This window comes from Cebus imitator, unplaced genomic scaffold (genome assembly GCF_001604975.1).
Source record: "Cebus imitator isolate Cc_AM_T3 unplaced genomic scaffold, Cebus_imitator-1.0 Scaffold375, whole genome shotgun sequence".
NCBI lineage: Eukaryota > Metazoa > Chordata > Mammalia > Primates > Cebidae > Cebus > Cebus imitator.
Genome location: NW_016107690.1, coordinates 99,581 through 119,797, shown reverse-complemented (window position 1 = coordinate 119,797; position 20,217 = coordinate 99,581). Strand labels below are relative to the sequence as shown.

General features: G+C 56.2%; 3 protein-coding genes across 9 annotated transcripts in view; 2 read left to right on the top strand and 1 right to left on the bottom strand.

Annotated features, from left to right (window-relative positions):
* CREB3L3 (cAMP responsive element binding protein 3 like 3) overlaps window positions 1-2,673 on the top strand; it is a 22,853-nt gene extending 20,180 nt beyond the window's left edge. For 2 of the 3 annotated variants that reach the window (XM_017507381.2, XM_017507382.2), the window contains exons 7-10: window positions 463-531; window positions 1,368-1,452; window positions 1,660-1,756; window positions 1,931-2,673. In XM_017507381.2, the coding sequence (XP_017362870.1) occupies window positions 463-531; window positions 1,368-1,452; window positions 1,660-1,756; window positions 1,931-2,244 (565 nt within the window). In that variant the 3' untranslated portion in view covers window positions 2,245-2,673. The remainder of the gene's footprint in view (window positions 1-462; window positions 532-1,367; window positions 1,453-1,659; window positions 1,757-1,930) is intronic. The other variant, XM_037731017.1, reaches the window with a different exon arrangement.
* A 1,500-nt stretch (window positions 2,674-4,173) lies between these two features.
* SIRT6 (sirtuin 6) lies at window positions 4,174-12,066 on the bottom strand. Of its 5 annotated transcripts, none has more exons than XM_017507380.2 (8): window positions 11,928-12,066; window positions 10,222-10,349; window positions 9,066-9,248; window positions 7,165-7,224; window positions 5,908-6,003; window positions 5,747-5,827; window positions 5,097-5,180; window positions 4,174-5,015 (listed from the first exon to the last, which is right to left on the bottom strand). In XM_017507380.2, exons 1-8 carry the CDS (start codon window positions 11,991-11,993, stop codon window positions 4,967-4,969), a joined length of 747 nt encoding a protein of 248 aa, XP_017362869.1. In that variant the 5' UTR covers window positions 11,994-12,066; the 3' UTR covers window positions 4,174-4,966. The 5 variants fall into 5 exon arrangements, with proteins under 5 accessions (XP_017362869.1, XP_017362866.1, XP_037586939.1 ...); XM_017507377.2 differs by having other exon boundaries at window positions 4,176-5,015; window positions 5,097-5,220; XM_037731011.1 differs by lacking the exon at window positions 11,928-12,066 and adding an exon at window positions 11,707-11,807 and having other exon boundaries at window positions 4,176-5,015; window positions 5,097-5,220.
* Window positions 12,067-13,208: 1,142 nt separating this feature from the next.
* The window catches only part of ANKRD24 (ankyrin repeat domain 24), a 51,310-nt gene continuing 44,301 nt past the window's right edge, over window positions 13,209-20,217 (top strand). The window contains exons 1-2 of the mRNA XM_017507367.2: window positions 13,209-13,464; window positions 15,907-15,978. Coding sequence (XP_017362856.2) covers window positions 13,228-13,464; window positions 15,907-15,978 — 309 coding nt within the window. The 5' untranslated portion in view covers window positions 13,209-13,227. The remainder of the gene's footprint in view (window positions 13,465-15,906; window positions 15,979-20,217) is intronic.

The following is a 20,217-nucleotide window of genomic DNA, read 5'->3' as shown; positions in this document are numbered from 1 at the left end:
TCCTGGGCTTAAGCAACTCTCCTGCCTAGGCTTCCTGAGTAGCTGGGATTACAGGCATGTGCCACTACACCCAGCTATTTATTTTTTATTTTTATTTTTGTATTTGTAGTAGAGACAGGGTTTCACTATATTGGTTAGGCTGATCTTGAACTCCTGACCTTGTGATCTGCCCGCCTTGGGCTTCCAAAGTACTGGGATTATGGGCATGAACCACCGCGCCTGGCCAGGGGGCTCAACTTTGAATGAGCATTAATGAACATTAATGCAGAGATGGAACTTAGGAACCAGGCAGATGCGAGTTCAAATCCTGAGCCCGTCTGACATGCAAAGTAACCTTGGATGAACGACATCCCCTCTTTGGCCTTGTGTTCCTTGCTAGTAATGTAGGCCTCCCCTGGAGAGGTGGAGGGGCCAGGTGGTGACTGGTGTGTTCTGAATGTCGCTGTATCTTTGTCCTTTCAGGATGTCAGCTTGCACTGCTCAGAATCAGGAGTTACAGAGGAAGGTCTTGCATCTTGAGAAGCAAAATCTGTGAGTCTGGGTTCCTCCAGGGAGGACAAGGAAGCAACCCCAGAGTCCCTTGTGGGAAGAGCAGAGAGCCTACCTGATGGCAGAGTGAAGTAGGGAATGAGTTCCATCTGTGAGCCAGGCGCGGTGGTTCACGCCTGTCATCCCAGCACTTTGGGAGGCCAAGGAGGGAGAATCCCCTGAGGTCAGGAGTTCAAAACCAGCCTGGCCAACATAGTGAAACCCCGTCTCTACTAAAAATACAAAAATTAACTGGGCGTGGTGACACGTGCCTATAATCCTAGCTACTTGTGAGGCTGAGGCAGGAGAATCGCTTGAACCCGGGAGGTGGAGCTTGCAGTGAGCAGAGACTGCACCACTGCACTCCAGCCTGGGTGGCAGAGCCAGACTCTGTCTCAAAAATAAACAAACAAATAAAAAATAAAGGCTGGCATGGTGGCTCATGCCTGTAATCCCAGCACTTTGGGAGGCCAAGGCGGGGAGATCATGAGGTCAGGAGATCGAGACCATCCCAGCTAACACGGTGAAACCCTGTCTCTACTAAAAATACAAAAAATTAACTGGGTGTGGTTTTGCACGCCTGTAGTCCCAGGTACTTGGGAGGCTGAGGCAGGAGAATCGCTTGAACCAGGGAGACAGAGGTTGCGCCACTGCACTCCAGCCTGGGCAGCAGAGCAAGACTGTGTCTCAAAAATAAATAAATAAATAAAAATAGAGTGGGAGGCCCTTGAAGGTTGGATGGAATTTGGACTTTAGTGGCACTGGGGGATCCCGGAAGTGGACGAGAGGCAGGACTGAGGCCCTGTAGGGCTTAGCACTGGCCTGCCTGTCCCTCTAAGGTCCCTCTTGGAGCAGCTGAAGAAACTCCAGGCCATTGTGGTGCAGTCCACTAGCAAGTCAGCCCAGACAGGGACCTGCGTCGCGGTGAGTCCTGGCACCCCCAGGAAAGCCGGGGACCTAGGCTTTGGCAGACGTGCCCATGGGGAGATGACAGTGTGTCCAAGCTCCCCTCGTGTCCTAGCTCAAGTATGATCCAGTCTTGTCTTTGGGGCGTCAGTTTCCCTGCCTGTGGGATGAAGGTGCTTGCAGGGGACAGTAGGGAGTGAGTGACCCTGCTGCTGTCTCCCCCAGGTCCTGTTACTGTCGTTCGCCCTCATCATCCTCCCCTCCATCAGCCCTTTTGCCTCCAACAAAGCCAAGAGCCCCGGGGACTTTGCGCCTTTGCGAGGTAGGGGATTCCTGCCTTTAAAACCTTTGTCTGGGCTCCCCAAGTCCCCATCCGAGGCCTCTAGGGTAGGGGGAGAAGACCGCTGTTCCCCATTCCCTGAGGCTGGGGCCGGGGAAGGGAGCACAGGACTGCACCTTCACCTTGTCTCCTATGACACGCCCCTTCCCCAATCAGTCTTCTCCAGAACTTTGCACAATGATGCTGCCTCCCGCGTGGCCCCTGATGCTCTGCTGGGCTCTGAGGCCCCAGGACCCCGACCCGAGGCTGACAAACCCAAAGAAGGGTCTCCAGGCAGCCCCAGGGCAGCCTGGGGCTTCCAGGACACCGCGGACCTGACTAATTCGATGGAGGAGCTGGACAATGCCAGCCTGGTCCTGAGGAACGAGACAGAGGGGCTGGGCGAGGTCGCCCTGCTAGACTGGGTGGCACCCGGTCCGAGCACTGGCTCCGGACGTGCAGGGCTGGAGGCGGCGGGGGAGGAGCTGTGAGCCCCATCATGACTGTGCTCCCAGGCCCCTCTGCCCAGGGGCGCCTTGGGGGTGCTGCACTGGACGGCGACCCACCTGGGGATGGGAAGTGAGGCTGAGACCCCGGCAGACATGCCAGGATGGGGAGGCACAGCTCACAGCCACACACCCAGGGCCTGACTGAGGCCCACTCAGGAACTAACACTCAGACACGGACAAAGAGAGGGCCATGGGGCCCAGGAAATACACACAGAGGCAGGCGCCGAAGCAATGAGCAGACACACAGCCTGAAAAAGACCTGGACAGACAGACAGACACTGCCTGAAACAGACACAGACAGACAGACACAGCCTGAAACAGACCCGCACAGACAGAGACAGACAGACAGCCTTAAACAGATGTGGAAGGACAGACAGACACAGCCTGAAACAGACCAGCACAGACAGACAGATAGCCTGAAACGGATGTGGACAGACAGACAGACACAGCCTGAAATAGATGCGGACAGACAGACACAACCTGTAACAGACCAGCACAGACAGACAGCCTGAAACGGGTGTGGACAGACAGACACAGCCTGAAACAGACCCGGATAGACAGACAGATGCAGCCTGAAATAGAACCGGATGGACAGACAGATGCCCAGCAACTCCCCCCCAGGGACCCCTCCCGGCCTCCCTCGCACACTGGGAGGAGGAAGCCGCCAAGACTGCAGGGACCCTGGCTCCGGAGCCCCGGGTACGCCCTGGTCTTCGGAGCAGCCAAGGCTCACCATCACCCCCCTTTTCTAAGACTGCCCAATCCAAAATAAAGTATTTTGACAGAACCTTGTTTTGGGGTGGAGGCGGAGTCTGGGGGCTCCCCCACTCCTGAGAATGAGGGGTTGGGCCAGCCTGGGATAGGGGAGTGAGGTGCGGGCTCCACGCCCCCGCCAGATCCCGCGCTGGGAGAGGCGCCGGGCGCGGGTTCAGCACCTTGGAGAGCGGCAGCCGGCCGAGCGCGCGGAGCCGGGGAGGCGCTTCCAGGGTGTGCGCGCCGGGCTTGCGGGGAAGGCAGCTGCCTTCCTGGGGATCTGGGCGGCCCACCCTGCTCGTTTTGCGGGTCAGGATACGGAGGGTTCAGAAGTGGAGGGACTACCCAAGGTCACAGCTGGGGCGGGTGGAACCTGGCTGCGCCTGCGCTCTTCTTCTGTGGCGTTGCCCCCACTGTGGGCTGTGCGTGCCAAAGGGGCTCACAGCCTGGGGCAAATATGAAACAAGAAAAAGCCGTTCGTAAGTGTATAACTACAGACTGGGTGCTCAGAAAATGCTAGCTGCCATGTCGACTTCATCAGAAAACTGGCCTGATCCCTCCAGAGGTGGGGTTCCGGGAGAGGGAAGCCCTTGTTCCCCACCCTGGGCTTGAGGGGCAGGGATTGCAACGGAGCACAGGCAGATGGTCCAGGGAGGAGGGGACCACGAACTCCTGACCCAGGAGGGCGAGGACCTACCACAAATTTGGAATTTATTTTTTTATTTTATTTATTTATTTATTTAAAGACGGGGTTTCACCATGTTGGTCAGTCTAGTCTTGAACTCCTGACCTCACCTTGGCCTCCAAAGTGCTTGGATTACAGGCATGAGCCACCACGCCCGGCCAGATTTGGAATTTAAACACTTACTGGATGCAGTGGCTCACGCCCGTAAGTCCACCACTTTGGGAGGCGGAGGTGGCCTGACTGCTTGAGCCCAGGAGTTTGAGACCAGCCTGGGCCACATAGTGAGACCCTGTCTCTACAAAAATGCAAACAATTAGCTGGCTGTGGTGGTGAATACCTATAAACCCAGCTACTCGGGAGGCTGAGGCAGGAGAATCCCAGGAGGTGAAGGCTGCAGTGAGCTGAGATCACACCACTGCATTCCAGCCTTGGTGACAGAGCAAGGCTCCGGCTCAAAAAAATAACAATTCTGAGATGCAAGAAGGAAGTTCTGTTTTTATTGCATTGAAGACTTTTCCAGAAGCCTGGTGGACCCGTGTCTCCCTCTCTCTAGCTCCAAAGGCAGTGCCAGCCTCTGCTGTGTCCCCCACTTTGAAGTGGGTCTTTCCTCCTGCAGGGCCCATGGAGGAGGGGTGGGTGGGGTGTGGGGGGCCCAGAGGGGAGGCCCTGGGGGCAGAGGGAGGTCAATCCTGTTTAGACTGGAGACCAGGGAGGGCCCAGCCACACCTCCCAACAACACCCTGAGTCAGAGGCTGGGCTATAGCAGGGCCTCGGCTGTCAGCCCTGGGGTGTGGTTTCTTCCTGGACCCCCACAAGAGGCCCCTGGAGCCAAGGGAGAGACCTTTGAGGGCAGGTGTGACCCCTGGAGCACAGCTCTCAGAGCCCTGAGGTTCCTGGGGGAAAGAAACAAGTAACAAAGTGAGACCACGAGAGAAAAAGAATCTACAGTTTCTACAAAAAGCCCCACCCTCCCCGAGCACCCTGGTCAGCTGGGGACCGCCTCAGCCTTCACTCTTTTTGGGGGTCTGTGGGCTGCAGGGCTGGCGGGCCGTTCCCGTTTGGGGCCATCGGGCTCTGAGCCATTGTGCTGGGCACAGGGCTCCTGCTTGGGGCTGGTGGGGACAGAGCCGTTGATCTGGGCGGGGGATTCCTCCTTGGACTCCAGCTTGGGGGTGGGTGGGCGGGGCAGGGGCGGCAGTGCCCTCTCCAGCACACGGGGGCCGTCCCAGGCGGGGATCTCCAGCCCGAGGTGCTTCATGAGCCGGGTCATGACTTCGTCGACGTAGCCATGGATGCGGAGGTCTGCGTGACGGTCCTGCCGGGAGTTGGGATGGGTCAGGCGTCGGGGGCAGAGGGTGCATGGGGGCCCTGGGTAGGGGTGGGCTCGGACACCTACGTGCTTGGTGGGCTGCAGGTTGACGATGACCAGGCGGCCTCCCCGGCGCTTGGTGGCCAGCGGCAGATTCCCGCTGGGTCGGATCTGTAGCGACGTGCCCAGGGTGATGGACAGGTCGGCGTTCCTGGGGCCGGGGAGTATGGGCTGAGTCTGATCCCCTCTCCAGTCCCGCTCCAGCCAACATCCCGAGCCTGCCATGGGGTCCAGCTCACACCTAGGCCCTCTGTGCTCACCCGTGCGGTCAAGGCTGGCCCCACTCCAGAGCCAGCCTTCAGGATCCCCCACCCCCTCTCCTCTGCTGCCCGCCCCTCTCCTCTGCTGCCCGCCAGCAGGGTCATTGATCCTTCTGGGGAGAATGGCAATGTGGTAACAGCTTGGAACCCTAGGGTGGGACCCTGGCTCAGTCACCTCCTGGCTGGGCAGCACTGGCTAGAGGAGTCGAGTGGCTGAAGCCTTCGTTTCCTTGTGCAGCATCCACCCAGAACCATAGTGAGGAGTGTGTGTGTGTGCAGTCCCTGGCGTGGCCCACCTCCTCCAGGAAGCACCCCCTGACTGCCTCTGAGCTGGCGCTCCTGCCCCCGTACTGGAGCTCGCTGTGTTTCTGCCATCTCCCCAGCCCGCCCCGCTGGGGGCTCCTTGGGGAGTCAGACCTGCTGGCCTCATCGGCGAGCGCCAGGTCCCGGTCCGGCAGGGAGTCCTCCCAGTCTAGGATGGTGTCCCTCAGCTCCCCCCTGCAATGAGGAAGCTGGGAAGAGTCCGAAGGGGCCTTGTAGCCTCCCCTGGAGCCCAGGGCATGGGCAGGGTCGCTCACCTGCAGGCCCGCAGCCCCCTCGCCTTAGCCACGGTGCAGAGCCGACCCGTGGCCTTCAGGCCCATGCTGCCCACAACCGTGTCCCGGACGTACTGCCTGTGTCAGGGAGGAAGGGGAAGGCCGGGGCCAAGTCAGCCCCTGGGGGTGTCTCTCGTGCTGTTTCTAGGGGGACATTCTCCCAGGGAGGTGCAGGGGTGGACAGGTGGCCAGAACTCAGCACCGAGTGACGCAGAAGGAGGAACCTTCCATGAACATCAGGCCGGGATGCTGCTCAGTGCCCGGAGCGCCGAAAACAAAGGTCAGAAGAGGTCTGGGACAAAGGGGCTGGGGACGGGACCCCGCATGGCATCCCGGACCAGGAGAAACAGAACAATTAGAGCTTGGGGGCAGCAGCCTGGGTCTGGATTCGAACCAGGGATTGGAGAAAGCCATGTCCCCTTTACTTTTCCTGACTTTAATGGTTATACTGCACCAGCCTCGGGGGCTCACGCCTGTAATCCCAGCACGTTGGGAGGACGAGGCGGGAGGATCATTTGAGGCCAAGAGTTCGAGACCACCCTGGGCAACACGGTGAGGCCCTATGTGTATAAAAATAAAAAAAGGGGAGAAACAGGGAGATAAGAAGGCCCCTGCAGCTGTAAGCCCAGGACCACCAAGGGGGTCTGGCCGCCACCGGCAGCCAGGAAGACGCAGGAAAAATCCTCCCAACAGGCTGCAGAGGGACACGGCCCTGCGGACACTTGGATTTTGGACTTCTGGCCCCCAGAACTGTGAGATCACAAATTTCTATTGTTCTAAGCTGCTCATCTGCAGGTTGCTATGGCAGTGCCAGAACAGGGATGTAACTCCCCAGGGGGAGACATGTCCCTCAAATCCCTCCAGGAGGAAGGCATGACCCTCAGACCCTCCAGGAGAGAGGAATGACCCTCAGACCCCCCAGGAGGAAGGGATGATCCTCAGATCCCCTCCAGGGGGATGAGATGACCCTCAGACCCCCCAGGAGGACGGGGGTGATCCTCAGACTCCCCCCCAGGAGGAAGGGATAATCCTCACATCCCCGCAGGAGAATGGGACGACCCTCAGACCCCCCAGGAGGGTCACACCCAGTTCCCCCATACCCTCTGGGTCTCTGGGACATTAGACTCGACCCCCATCCCCCTCTGGCCTGCCCTGGGGAGGGATGGTGGCTGCATGGCCCACCTGCTGCACCCACCTGGGGGCAGCCGAGACCCCGCCCTGATCCCACGTGGCACTCACGTCTTACACTTGGCACATTCTTCCACGAACATGTTCCCATGAAGCTCTGCCAGTTTGTCCCTGTGAGAGGAGAAGGAAGAGGCTCGATGGTGAGGAGGGCTCCCTGGATGCCCAGGCTTTGGAGCTGGTGCTAAGCCCCTCCTCCAGGAAGCCTTGCCTGACTCCTCTCCCACAACATCAATCAACTTCTTTCTGGCTCTTCTAGCTCCTGGCTCTGCCATTCAACTGCTGTGCATCTCTGGGCAAGTGGCCCAACCTCTCTGAACCCAAGAAATCATTAACCCCTGCAGCTGAACTCACCTTAGATAACGGGAAGCCCATTCTACTCACTAAATCCCTGTCCCCCACCAAGAGCATATGGGAATCTCTTGTTGTGACCAGGTCAGAGGCCCAGGAATGCGAATTCCCAGTTTATAATGGAAGACACCGAGGCAGAGTGCTAAGGCCCGGGCTGCGGAGGGAGTGAAGCATGAGATCCAATCCCAGCTTCATTTTACGTATTTCTTTTTGTTTTTGAGGCAGAGTCTCGATCTGCCCCTCAGGCTGGAGTGCAGTGGCGCGATCTCCGTTCACTGCAACCTCCGCCTCCTGGGTGCAAGCAATTCTCCTGCCTCAGCCTCCTGAGTAGCTGGAGCTATAGGTACCTGCTATCACGCCTGGCTAAGTTGTTGTACTTTTAGTAGAGATGGGGTTTCACCGTGTTGGTCAGGCTGATCTCAAACTCCTGCTCAGAGTGCTGGGATGACAGGCGTGAGCCACCTCGCCCGGCAGCTTTATTTATTTAATTAATTTATTTATCTGTTTTTGAGACAGAGTCTCGCTCTGTCACGAGGCTGGAGTGCAATGGCACCATCTTGCTCACCGCAACCTCTGACTCCCTGGTTCAAGTGATTCTCCTGCCTCAGCCTCCCGAGAAGCTGGGATTACAGGCGCCCTCCACCACGCCCAGGTAATTTTTTTTTTTTTTGTATTTTTAGTAGAGACAGAGTTTTACCATGTTGGCCAGGCTGGTCTTGAATTGCTGACCTCAGGTGATCCACCCGCCTCGGCCTCCCAAAATGCTGGGGTTACAGGTGTGAGCCACCGCACCCTGCCCCGCTTTGCTTTTATAAGCAGAGAAAAATCTCTTCCTCGCTCCTCACCCCTGGGTGCCCATCTGCTCGTCTCAGCACCCACATGGCTGTCACTGGTTGCCCCAGGGTGAGGCCCGACAAAGAGGGGCAGGGGAGGGCCACACTTCTATTAGGAAAGCAGCCTGCCCCACGGCAGTGTTCATGCTCAGTATCAGACGAATAAAGATGGATATTAATGAGGATGGATATTCATAAAGGTGGATACTAAAAACACAACAGCCAGGCACAGTGGCTCACGCCTGTCATCCCAGCGCTGTGGGAGGCTGAGGCAGGTGGATCACCTGAAGTCAGGAGTTCAAGACCAGCCTGGCCAACGTGGTGAAACCCCGTTTCTACTAAAAATGCAAAAATTAGCTGGGCGTGGGGGCGGGCATCTGTAATCCCAGCTACTCAGGAGGCTGAGGCAGGAGAATCACTTGAACGTGGGAGGCGGAGGTTGCAGTGAGCTGAGATCATACCATTGCACTCCAGCCTGGGCGACAGAGCAAGACTTTGTCTTAAAACAAAATCAAAAATAAAACTGCAACTTCTAGACCCTGAGAGCTCTCCTCCCCTGAGCCCCACCCCAAGGGAAATTCTGCCTCTGACCCCGGTGGGGACAGCTCTGAGCCATGGGACTCAGAGACCTCCACACAGCAGGCCAGGAAAGACCCAGAGAGCTCAGGGCTAGAATCTTAGAGAACGAGGAAAAGGGGACTCTCCTCCTAAAAATGCAAACACGGTTTGTGGAGTCCCAAGGATTCCTGGGGGGCGGGGCCAGGGTATTACCTGGGGAAGCCAGAGCGCATGTGGAGGCCGTCCACATTCTGGCTGACCAGGAAGCGGAGGAGGCCCACGCGTTCTAGCTGCACCAGTGCCATGTGGGTCTGCGTGGGCCGCGCGCTCTCAAAGGTGGTGTCGAATTTGGGGGCCAGGCCCCGCTCTTCCATGGTCCAGACTCCGTGGGGACCCCTGAAGGTGGCAGGCGGGGAGAGATGGAGGGGGAGAGGGGAGCAGAAAAAGACAGAGGGAGAAAATTGCAGAGAGAGAAAATCAGGAGACAGAGAGAGAGAGTCAGGAAGAAATAGAGGGTACATTTGGAAGAACAGGGAGAGGAAGACAGAACAAGACAGAGACAGATATAATGAGTTAAAGACAAAGCCAAGTTAGACAGAATTGGAGACAGAGAGAGGGAGAGACAGAGAGAGAGCGATGAATTCACACGAAGGCAAAAATGACTGATTCAGCTCAACCAACTTTGTTGCTGCTGTCCTGAGCCTGGATGGTCACGTGGACCCAAGCCCTGCCCTCCAGAAGCCCTTGATCTTGGGGGAGACAGGTGGACACAGACCCTCTGCCCCACGGGGTCAAGCCTGGACCAGAGGAGGCACCTGGGCCTGGGGAAGCCCAGTGGAGGTGGTGGGGACCCTGGGGCATGTGGAAGGGTTTCCTGGAGGAGTCTGAGCATCTCTTGAAGGGTGAGAGGGAGTATCAGACAGAAGGGGTAAGCAGACGCCAGGGTGCTGGGAAGAACCCATGAGTTTAGGAGAAAACACAAGGGTTTTGGCAGCTGTAGCAGGTGCAGGAGGGGCTGACGCTGGAGAGGTGATTCAGGGCTGGGTGGAAAGAAAGGGCTTCAGCCTCCTGCACCAGGAATGCAGAATTCTTTCTGCCTGGCAATGGGGAGCCCCAGCAGGTTATGGAAGAGGAGAAGGAGGAGAAATTCACACCTGGTGTGATCAGGCCAAGGGGGTGAGTGGAATGCTGGTTGTGACTTCAAGGGACACATCCTAAAGGGAGGGGGTATCACCCGTCCCCGGTGCCCAGCACACATCCAGAAGGAAGGAAGATGGATGGGCCCTAATGCCTAGTTGTGTGTGGCTCACGGGGAAGGCCGTGGCAGGCTGGTGGGCCTTGCCTCAATGTCCCCTGCACACTCACAGACCTGAAGTCGGGGATGCCAGAGGCGGTGCTGATGCCGGCCCCCGTGTGAAACACCACATTGGAGGACTGCCAGACCAGCCTCGCCAGCTCCCACACCTTCCGCTCCAGCTCCTCTGGGGGGTCGAAGATCTGTAGGGGAAGGAGCGGATGCAGGGGTCAAAACAGGTCCCACAAGTGGCAAGGCCATACACAAGCCACAGACCGAGCTGTCCCTGTCCCTTTCTTGCCTGGGGCAGGAAAATGAATTGGAAAAGGCAGCTTGTCCTCATGTGCCTCCTCTGCCTACAGTCCTCCATGGCTCCCGCCTGCCTTGTTAAAGCCCTGGCCCTGCCCAAGGCCCACCAGCCCCTGCGCTACCTGCCCTGCCCCCTCCATACCCTCTTCTCCTCCCTTTCCCTGCCTCAGTCACTCTGATCCGGCCACACAGGGAGGCCTCCTCCCTCATCCTCCATCACGCCAGGCACGGTCCTGCCTCAAGGCTTGCGCACACGCTGTCCCCACACCCTTGAGTGCTCCTCCCCCAGATAGCCCCATGGATGCCTCCTTCATCCCCTGTAACTTGTGGTTCAGATGTCACCTCAGCAACAGTGACGCCTCCCTTGGCCACCTGGTTTCCATGCAACCCCTAGTCAGTCCCCCTTATTAGAAAGAGGGGTTAACGTGTCTTGCTCCTGACTGTGGCCTCCTTACCTAGTGAGTGCCTGACCCACAGCAGGTGCTCCATCAATGTTGGTGGAATAAAGTGACTAACAGGCCGGGCGCGGTGGCTCACGTCTGTAATCCCAGCACTTTGGGAGGCCGAGGAGGGCGGATCATGAGGTCAAGAGATCAAGACCATCCTGGCCATGGTAAAACCCCATCTCTACTAAAAATACAAAAACTAGGCAGGCGTGGTGGTGCATGCCTGTAATGCCAGCTACTCGGGAGGCTGAGGCAGGAGAATCGCTTGAGCCCGGGAGATGGAGGTTGCAGTGAGCCGAGATCGCGCCACTGCACTCCAGCCTGGGTGACAGAGCAAGACCCGGTCTCAAAATAAGTAAATAAATAAATACAGTGACAGCAGCAGTGAAGAGTGAGGCTTCTGGACAGGCGCGCACACCGTCAGCGCCCACTAAATGCAAGCCTCGGAATGCATGGGTCAGCCTTGATGGGATGGGGCCACCTTCACCTCGTTTGCAGAGAGGGTGGGGATGGAGACCCAGAAGTGAAGTGACTTCCCACAGGGCGCGGAGGGGACCGCCGATCCCCCCACTTCCCCCCCTCCGAGGGGCTGGAGGGATCTTCCTGGCACATTCTGTCCGGGCCCCTCGCCAGGGCAAAACCCTTCTCCATCCCCCTCAGGAGAAAGTGCCAACTCCCCAGCCTGGCATTTGAGCCCCGTCGTGGCCCGGCTCTGGACACCTCCCCGGCCTAACCCGTCTCTAGGTGCGTTTATTCCACCACCCTGCCTTTGCGCCTGCCGTCCCCGCCTCCTGGAACTACACACCCCCGCTCTCCCCGATCAGCCCGGGCCGGTGGCCACAGAGTTGGGCGTGTTCGCGTCCCCGGGTGCGCAGGGGTGGCACTTCCCGCCCCTTCCTCACTGGGAAGTCCCTCCCATTGTCTAGCCTCAGTGTCTCCTGATAGTCCCACAATGCCCTGCTGCCGTCCGGCCCCTCCCGGCCTACGGCCCTGGGAGCGACCCTCGGGATCCCTGGATGCGCTCACCTCGGGGAGGCCGCACTTGCCCTTGTCCGCATACGGCGATAGCCCCGCAGCGTAATTCACCGACATCCTCGCCGCCCCCACGGGAACAATAAAGTTTCCCTTGTTGAGGCCGCTTCCGCCGGAAGCGGGGCGGGGCGGGGCGGGGAGGAAGGAGGAGCCACGTTCCTGTTCCGCGAACCCAGCCTCCCTCGGCAAGGCGCATGCGCCGCGTGCCGACGCCGCAGGCGCCATGTTAACTGCTGTCTGAAGGAAGCCCGCCTTCTCGGATGCGGGCGTTCTCGGGATTTGGGAAGGGGCTGCCCGATGACCCGAGCGGGAAATTGGGGCGGCTGCCTACGTGAGAGTCCTCCAGTCACCTCTAAAATGAGGGACGCAGGCTATCGATGCCCCCCATAACCCCGTTTTACGTGTTAGTAAATTCCATAAGAACAGTGCCAGGCAGCAGGGACCCCCTAGTCCAAGGGTCTTGAATGCCACCCTGAATTATCTGAAAAAAAATTTTTTTTTTTTTTTGTAAGACAGCCTCGCTCTGTCGCCCAGGCTGGAATGCAGTGGCGCAATCTCAGCTCACTGCAGCCTCCTCCCGGGTTCAAGCGTTTCTCCTGCCTCTGCCTTCCGAGCAGCTGGGGTTACACACGCCCACCACCGCGCCCAGCTAATTTTTTTTTTTTTTCCCCCTGATTTTTGTGTTTTTTTTTAGTAGAGATGGGGTTTCACCATGTTGGCCAGGCTGGTCTCGAACCCCTCACCTCAGGTGATCCACCCGCCTCGGCCTCCCAAAGTGTTGGGATTACAGGCGTGAGCCACCGCGCCCGGCCAAGTTATCTGAATATCATACGAGTGGAGGTTCGGAATTTTGCAGGACAGGTCCTGCTCATGGTCACTGGGGCTGGTGGCCTGGAGGACTTATTTAAGAATCATGTGTTGAGCACCTACTGTGCACTGGGCACACTGGGGAACAAAGATGGTACCGTCTCTGCCCTGGTGGCTGGGGGTGGACACAAAGATGTGACCAGGTAATGGTGACATGGTGTGGTTGCGGTGCAATGGGGGATGCAGAGGGCACAGGGCAGTGAGGGGGCTCACAGGAGGCACCTGACCCAGCTTGGGGGCATCCAGGAGGGCTTCCTGGAGGAGGGAATGTTGCGGCAAAGATCTAAAGAGTGCATGAGTCAGGTAGAGCCAGTTGGGAGTGACTTGAAATATAGAAAGAATGTTCCCGGTGGGGGAAACAGCAAGTGCAAAGGCTGAGAAGACAGGAAGAGCGTGGCTCCTTCCAGAAACTGAAATCAGTCCAGTGATGATAGGGAAGATCGTGGGTGTCTTCCCGCCAGAGCCAGTTGGCCAACAGGCAGTCCGCTGCCAGCCTGTCTCCTCCCTCGGCTCATCCCCAGCCCCCTGGGGCGGCCGCCCGCTCAGAGCTGATCAGGTGTCAGAGTGGAGCGGCTGGAGCTTCTCGGGGCCCAGCTGGGAGTGGGTAACCGGAGCCGGCAGTGGGCACTGTGGCCGGGAGCTCGGGGCACTGGAGCTGCAGGAGGTAGGGGAGGAAGGAGGTGGGAGAGGCCCAGGCTGGAGGATCCCTTTAGGGCCCCAGGCCCCTGAGCCCTTGTATGTGGGAGAAGGAAGCAGTGCTGGGTCCCAGCCAGGTTTCTGAGCTGCCCAGGCACCCCGACACACACATGCACTCGTTCCCGCACGCACTTCCCACTTGCCGGCCTGTGACCTGCCTAGCATCCTCCAAGGCGGGTGCTCAGCATCCCACCCGGACATCAGGCCCTTCTTGTTTACCATCACCTCTTCCAGCAAGCAGCTCCCTAAATTTAGCATGCGTTTCTCCCTCCCCCAAGCCCACAGATTGTCTTCTCCCAAGCAGCCTGTGAACTCCTGTCTTGGGTGTCTTATTACCCCCTGCTTTGGGTGTGATTGAATCCTCCAGTCAAGGGTGGAAGAAAAAAGGGTAGGTGGTGAGTGAATGGGTGCTGGTGGAGGGGTAAATGAATGGATGGGTGGGTGAATAGATGGATTGATCGTTGGGTGGATGGATGGGTGGGTTGATGATTGGGTAGATGAACGGGTGGATGAGTGGGTGGATGGATGGATGAGTAGATGCATGGGTGAAGGGACAGGTGGATAAATGGATGGATTGGTGGTTGGGTGGATGGATGGAGGGATAGATAAGTGGATGGATGGGTGGATAAGTAGATGGGTAGGTGGGTGGGTGGGTGATTGGGTGGGCGAATGGATGGATGGGTGGAGGGATTGATGGGTGGATGGATGGAGGGATGGATGGATGGATGGATTGGTGGTTGGGTAGATGGATAGGCGGATGGATAAAGGGATGGATAAGTGGATGGATGGGTGGATAAGTAGATGGGTAGGTGGGTGGGTGGGTGATTGGGTGGGCGAATGGATGGATGGGTGGAGGGATGGATGGATGGATGGATTGGTGCTTGGGTAGATGGATAGGCAGATGGATAAAGGGATGGATAAGTGGATGGATGGGTGGATGAATGAATGGGTAGGTGGGTGGGTGGGTGATTGGGTAGGCGGATGGATGGATGGGTGGAGGGATTGATGGTTGAGTGGAGGGAGGGAGGGATGGATGGATGGATGAATGGATGGATTGGTGGTTGGGTAGATGGACGAAGAGATAGATAAGTTGATGGATGGGTGGATAGATGGATGGATTGGTGGTTGGGTAAATGGATGAAGGGATGGATAAGTGGATGGATGGGTGGATGAGTGGATGGATGGATGGTGGCAGATGGTGGGTGTTTGGGTGGGTGGTGGGTGGATGGATGTGTGGGTGAAGCCTGATTAAAGGTTGATGAAGAACCATGAGAACATGAATCGGGTGGGTGAGTTAGTGGGTGGTGGCCAGTGGGTGGGTGTACAGTGCCTGGGTGGGAGGTTGAATGCCCAGGTGAGTACATAGGTGGTAAATGGGTGGAAGGGTGGCTTGGAGAATTCATAAGTAGGTAGGTGGACAGCTAGAGGCCATCCCAACCCCTACTGCCTGGTAAGAGTCAAATATAGATTCTCATCCACAGAGATCCCTTTCAGACATAGGGCCCCAGAGTCACACTCCTTAAGAAACACACCCCCTTGAGATATTCCTGCCTGACCTCTGTGCCTGCACATGCTGAACATAGAACAGGCCCAGGTGGACGGATGTGCATGCATGAACACGCCCCACGCTCACATCACGTGCATGCATGCAGCCATCGTCCCGGACCGCCACCCACTATGGGTGAATTGCTGTCACTCACACAGAGGCCACACCAGTATGAGGGGGCTTAGCTGCATGGAGCCTTCCTCTGACTATCTAGCAAGCATGCCTCTGTGCTGAGAGCCATCAGCCCTGGGTTCAGTCCCTAGGGAGCCACTGACTGTTGAAAAAGACAGAACCAGCGCAGACCCTTCCAGCCCATGGAGCCAGGGGTGAGGCAGAGGAAGACACCAAACCGGGGTAGGCGGGAACCCAATTTGGTGAGTTAGATCTCTGCTTCCGAACCAGAGGCAAAGCTGATCAGGGCAAGGGATTTTGGAACTGGGCTTTGAAGGATGAGTAGGAGTTCAGAGAAGTACAAAGAATCCATTCTAAGCAGAAATACCTACACAGAGAAAAGTTAGGAGACCAGAAAAGGCTTGATCTGTTTGGGCAACAGGAAATACTAATGACGTGCATTTGTTGAGCCCCTCATGTTTGACCAGGCTCTATGGAGGGACCATACTGAAAACTGACCAAGAAAGGATCATTTCTCTCATTTTATAGATGAGGGAAGTAAAACAGAGAGGTCAGGTAACCTCCCAAAGGACACACAGTAGGTAGGAGATAGAGCAGGTCTGTGGCTTGCTCTAGGGGCCAGGACTGGTCAGGGAGGAAGAAGTGGTCCTTTTGAGGAGGGGGAGGCAACAGACCCTCACGCCCACCAGGATTGGTGTCCCTTACCCTACCCCCACCCTTGCCCTTCCTCAGGTGGCCTGCGGAGAGGAGAAACGCAGAATACCAACCATGAAGACTCTCAGGGCACGATTTAAGAAGACAGAGGTGAGTGTGAGGCCCTAGGCCCTGGATGCCCGATACAGGCCCCCATCTTCAGGCTTCTGAAGATCCATCACTCATTCATTTCGGTACCCACCTCGTCTCCTTTCCTCTCTGCTGCCCCCTGGCGCCCTGACCTCCTCACTGCGCCCCGTACAAGCTTTCCAGCCGGCATACCTTTGCCCAGGCAGTCCTCTCCCCATGGAATACCTTCTCCCTGCATTGCCAGCTGTCGGACCCTCCTCATTCCTCACAGTTGGGCCCCAGTACCACCTCTTTGTCCAATTTCCGCTTTCCCTAGCCGCAGTGACCCCTTGCTTTTCCAAGGACCCACTTTCCAGGGTACCCTGATCTCTTGCTTTGGAGTGTATATACTCAGCACACATTTATATAGCATGCGCTGTTCCAGCACAGCGGAATCAGCCAGGGAATAAGGCAGACAAAAATCCTCGCGTGTTGAGCCGAACCTGGGTGGGGCAGATGAACACGAAACAAGATAAATAAGTGAAAATATTATTTTGTGCCGAGAAGACAGGCAAAGCAGGAAAGGGAATTGAAGCATCCAGGGCAGGGGAGGTGGTTGCAGTTTTAAAGGGGGTGGCCAGGGAAGGCTTCCCCGAGAAGGTGATATTAGAGCAAAGATCAGAAAGGGACGGGGAAAGCCGGGGGCTCACGCCTGTAATCCCAGCACTTTGGGAGGCCGAGGCAGGCAGATCACTTGAGGTCAGGAGTTCGAGACCAGCCTGGCCAACATGGTGAAATTTCATCTCTATTAAAAATACAAAAATTAGCTGGGCATTGGTAGTGGGCACCTGTAATCCCAGCTACTCGGGAGGCTGAGGCAGGAGAACTGCTTGAACCCAGGTTGCAGTGAGCCGAGTTGTGTCATTGCACTGCAGCCTGGGCAACAGAGCAAGCCTCCATCTCAGAAAAAGAAAAAGAAAGAGAAGGGGAGGGGAGGGAGTTTGCAGGAGTCACATTCCAGGTGGCTGGGATAGCCAGTGTGAAGGCCCTCAGGCAGATCTAGCTGTCTTTTCTTGCATCTGTGTCTTCAGCTATGAACTCCTAGAAAGACATGCTTCTTCCGCAGTCATCCCCACTCCCACTCAGCCCCCAAGTCCCTGTGGCGGCCAGTTCAGGGCACAGATGGAGACAATGAAAGTGAGGATTCAGGCGGGGTGCAGTGACTCACGCCTCTGATCCCAGCACTTTAAGAGGCCGAGGCAGGCCGATCACCTGAGGTTGAAAGTTTGAGACCAGCCTGGCCAACAGGCTCTACCAAAAATATAAAATTAGCTGGGAGTGGTGTCGCTCACCTGTAATTCCAGCTACTTGGGAGGCTGAGGCAGGAGAATCGCTTGAACCCAGGAGGCAGAGGTTGCGGTGAGCCCAGATCCTGCCACTACACTCCAGCCTGGACAGCAAGAGTGAAACTCTGTCTCAAAAAAAAAAAAAAAAAAAGTGAGGGCTCACTTCCAGGGACAGTCAGTCAGCCTTCCCGAGCACCTCTGTGTGCCTGGCCTGGGTGGGCAAGCTGGACTTGTAGCCCTCAGTTTCCCATCATGAGATACACCTCCCCATCCGGTGTGGCCTGGAGAAATCAGGCAGTCTGCTTAAAGGTGGCAGCGCCAGCGCAGAGCCTGGAGGAATAGGGAGGATTAGAGAAGTGAAGGCAGGCACGAGAGGAGTGAGGCATGGACCCGTGTGGGCAAAGATCGGAGGCTGGACCAGGTCTGCTTGATTGACAGGCAGAGCAGGCAGATTCTCCTGGCAGGAGCAGAGAGTGCGAGTGAGTGGGAGCCCAGGATGGGGCATCCTTGAAAGCCAAAAAGAGGGGCCCATGGAACAAGCCTTTATGTATGTATGTGTTTATTTATTTAGAGATGGAGTTTCTTTCTTCTTTCTTTCTTTTTTTTTTTTTTTTTAAAAGATGGGGTTTCACCATATTGGTCAGGCTGGTCTCGAACTCCTGATCTCAGGTGATCTGCCCACCTCAGCCTCCCAAAGTGCTGGGATTACAGGCGTGAGCCATCGCGCCCAGCTGAGATGGAGTTTCACTCTTGTTGCCCACGCTGGAGTGCAGTTGCGCAATATCGGCTTATTGCAACCTCCACCTACTGGGTTCAAGCAATTCTCCTGCCTCGGCCTCCTGAGTAGCTGGGATTATGGGCATGCACCACCACACCCAGCTAATTTTATATTTTTAGTAGAGGTGGGGTTTCATCGTGTTGTCCAGACTGATCTTGAACCCCTGACCTCAGGTCATCCACCTGCCTCAGCCTCCCAAAGTATACTGGGATTATAGGCATGAGCCACCGCACCTGGCGTTTTTTGAGACTCGTTCTGTTGCCAAGCTAGAGTGCAGTGGTGTGATCTCAGCTGACTGTAGCCTCCAACTCCTGGGCTCAAACGATCCTCCTGTCTCAGCCTCCCAAGGTGCAGTAACTACAGGTGTGCACCACCACCCTGGGCTAATTTTTATTTTTTGTTGAGATGAAGTCTAACTGTGTTGCCCAGGCTGGTCTTAAACTCCTGGCCTCAAGTGATCCTCCCGCCTCGGCCTCCCAAAGTGCTGGGATTACGGGTGTGAGCCACTGCCCCCAGCTGAGCCTGGATAGAATCAGGTGGCTCTGAGTTCAAATCCTTCCTCTGTCTCTGTTGTCCTGGGGTGACTCTGGGCATGTCACGATCCCTCTGTGGCTTCCTTCAGTTGTCTGGGTTTATTTTATTTTATTTTATTTATTCTTTATTATTTTTTTTTGAGACGGAGTTTTGCTCTTGTTACCCAGGCTGGAGTGCAATGGCGCGATCTCGGCTCACCGCAACCTCCGCCTCCGGGGTTCAGGCAATTCTCCTGCCTCAGCCTCCTGAGTAGCTGGGATTACAGGCACGTGCCACCATGCCCAGCTAATTTTTTGTATTTTTAGTAGAGACGGGGTTTCACCATGTTGACCAGGATGGTCTCGATCTCTTGACCTCATGATCCACCCGCCTCGGCCTCCCAAAGTGCTGGGATTACAGGCTTGAGCCACTGGGCCTCTCTCTCTTTTTTTTTTTTTTTTTTTTTTTTTTTTTGAGATGGAGTCTCACTCTGTTGCTCAGGCTGGAGGCAGTGATGTGATCTTGGTTCCCTGCAACCACCGCCTCCTGGGTTCAAGTGGGGCGGAGGTTGCAGTGCTTCAGCCTTTTCTTACGCCCCAGCCTCCCAAGTAGCTGGGACTACAGGTGCACACCACCATGCCCAGCAAATTTTTTGTATTTTTGGTAGAGACGGGGTTTCACCATGTTGGCCAGGCTGGTCTCAAACTCCTGCTTCAAGTGATCCTCCTTCCTCAGCCTCCCAAAGGGCTGGGATTACAGGTGTGAGCCACCATTCCTAGCTCTACGTTTTTTGTTTTTTTTTTTAAGAGATGAGGTCTCACTATGTTGCCCAGGCTGGTCTCAAACTCCTGGGCTCAATGGATCCTCCCGCCTCAGCCTCCCAAGTAGCTGGGACTATAGGCCTGCAATGCCATGCCTGGCTTATTGATTTTATTTTCATTTTGTTGATTTTTGAGCACTGATAAAGAACTTAAGACGTACTTTGCAGGTGTCAGCTTGTTGAACCCTCACCACAATGCTATGAGGCAGGGGCTTTTATTATCTTCATTTTATAGATGAGTGAGGGAAGCCCAGAGAAGTTAAGATACCTGCTCAATGTCACACAGCTAGGAAGTGAGACACCAGCCTTCCCCAGGGCTGTGTTACTGTGAACATGACTGGCCTGGAGGTGGGAGGGGAGTGCATTGACCGAGGAGAACAGGTGGAGACAGACAGCAGGAGAGAAAGATGAAAAACGGCTTGTTAACTGCCTACAAAACGTGGCATTAGGTGAGCTTCATTCACTGTGGAGTGATCCTAAAATTTTTCATCCCACTTGGAATCAATTTCTCAATGATAGCTGACCCTTGAACAATGACAGCTGACCCCCCCGTACAGTCAAAAATCCATGTATAGGCTGGGTGTGGTGGCTTACTTCTATAATCTCAGCACTTTGGGAAGCTGAGGGGGGGCAGATCACCTGAGGTCAGGAGTTCGAGACCAGCCTGGCCAGCATGGTGAAACCCCATTTCTACTAAAAATACAAAAATTAGCCGGGCCTGCTGGCATATGCTTATAGTCCCAGCTGCTTGGAAGGCTGAGGTAGGAGAATTGCTTGAACCCAGGAGGCAGAGGTTGCAGTGAGCCAAGATTGTGCCATTGCAC

Excerpts from the sequence above, each read along its gene's own strand:
- SIRT6 (XM_017507377.2), bottom strand. The coding sequence starts at position 11,993 with ATGTCGGTGAATTACGCTGCGGGGCTATCGCCGTATGCGGACAAGGGC. Across the intron at positions 9,249-10,221 it reads TCTGGCATCCCCGACTTCAG|GGGTCCCCACGGAGTCTGGA; the intron begins GTCTGTGAGTGT and ends TGCCACCTTCAG. Across the intron at positions 5,828-5,907 it reads AGGGGGCTGCGGGCCTGCAG|GGGGGAGCTGAGGGACACCA; the intron begins GTGAGCGACCCT and ends TCCTCATTGCAG.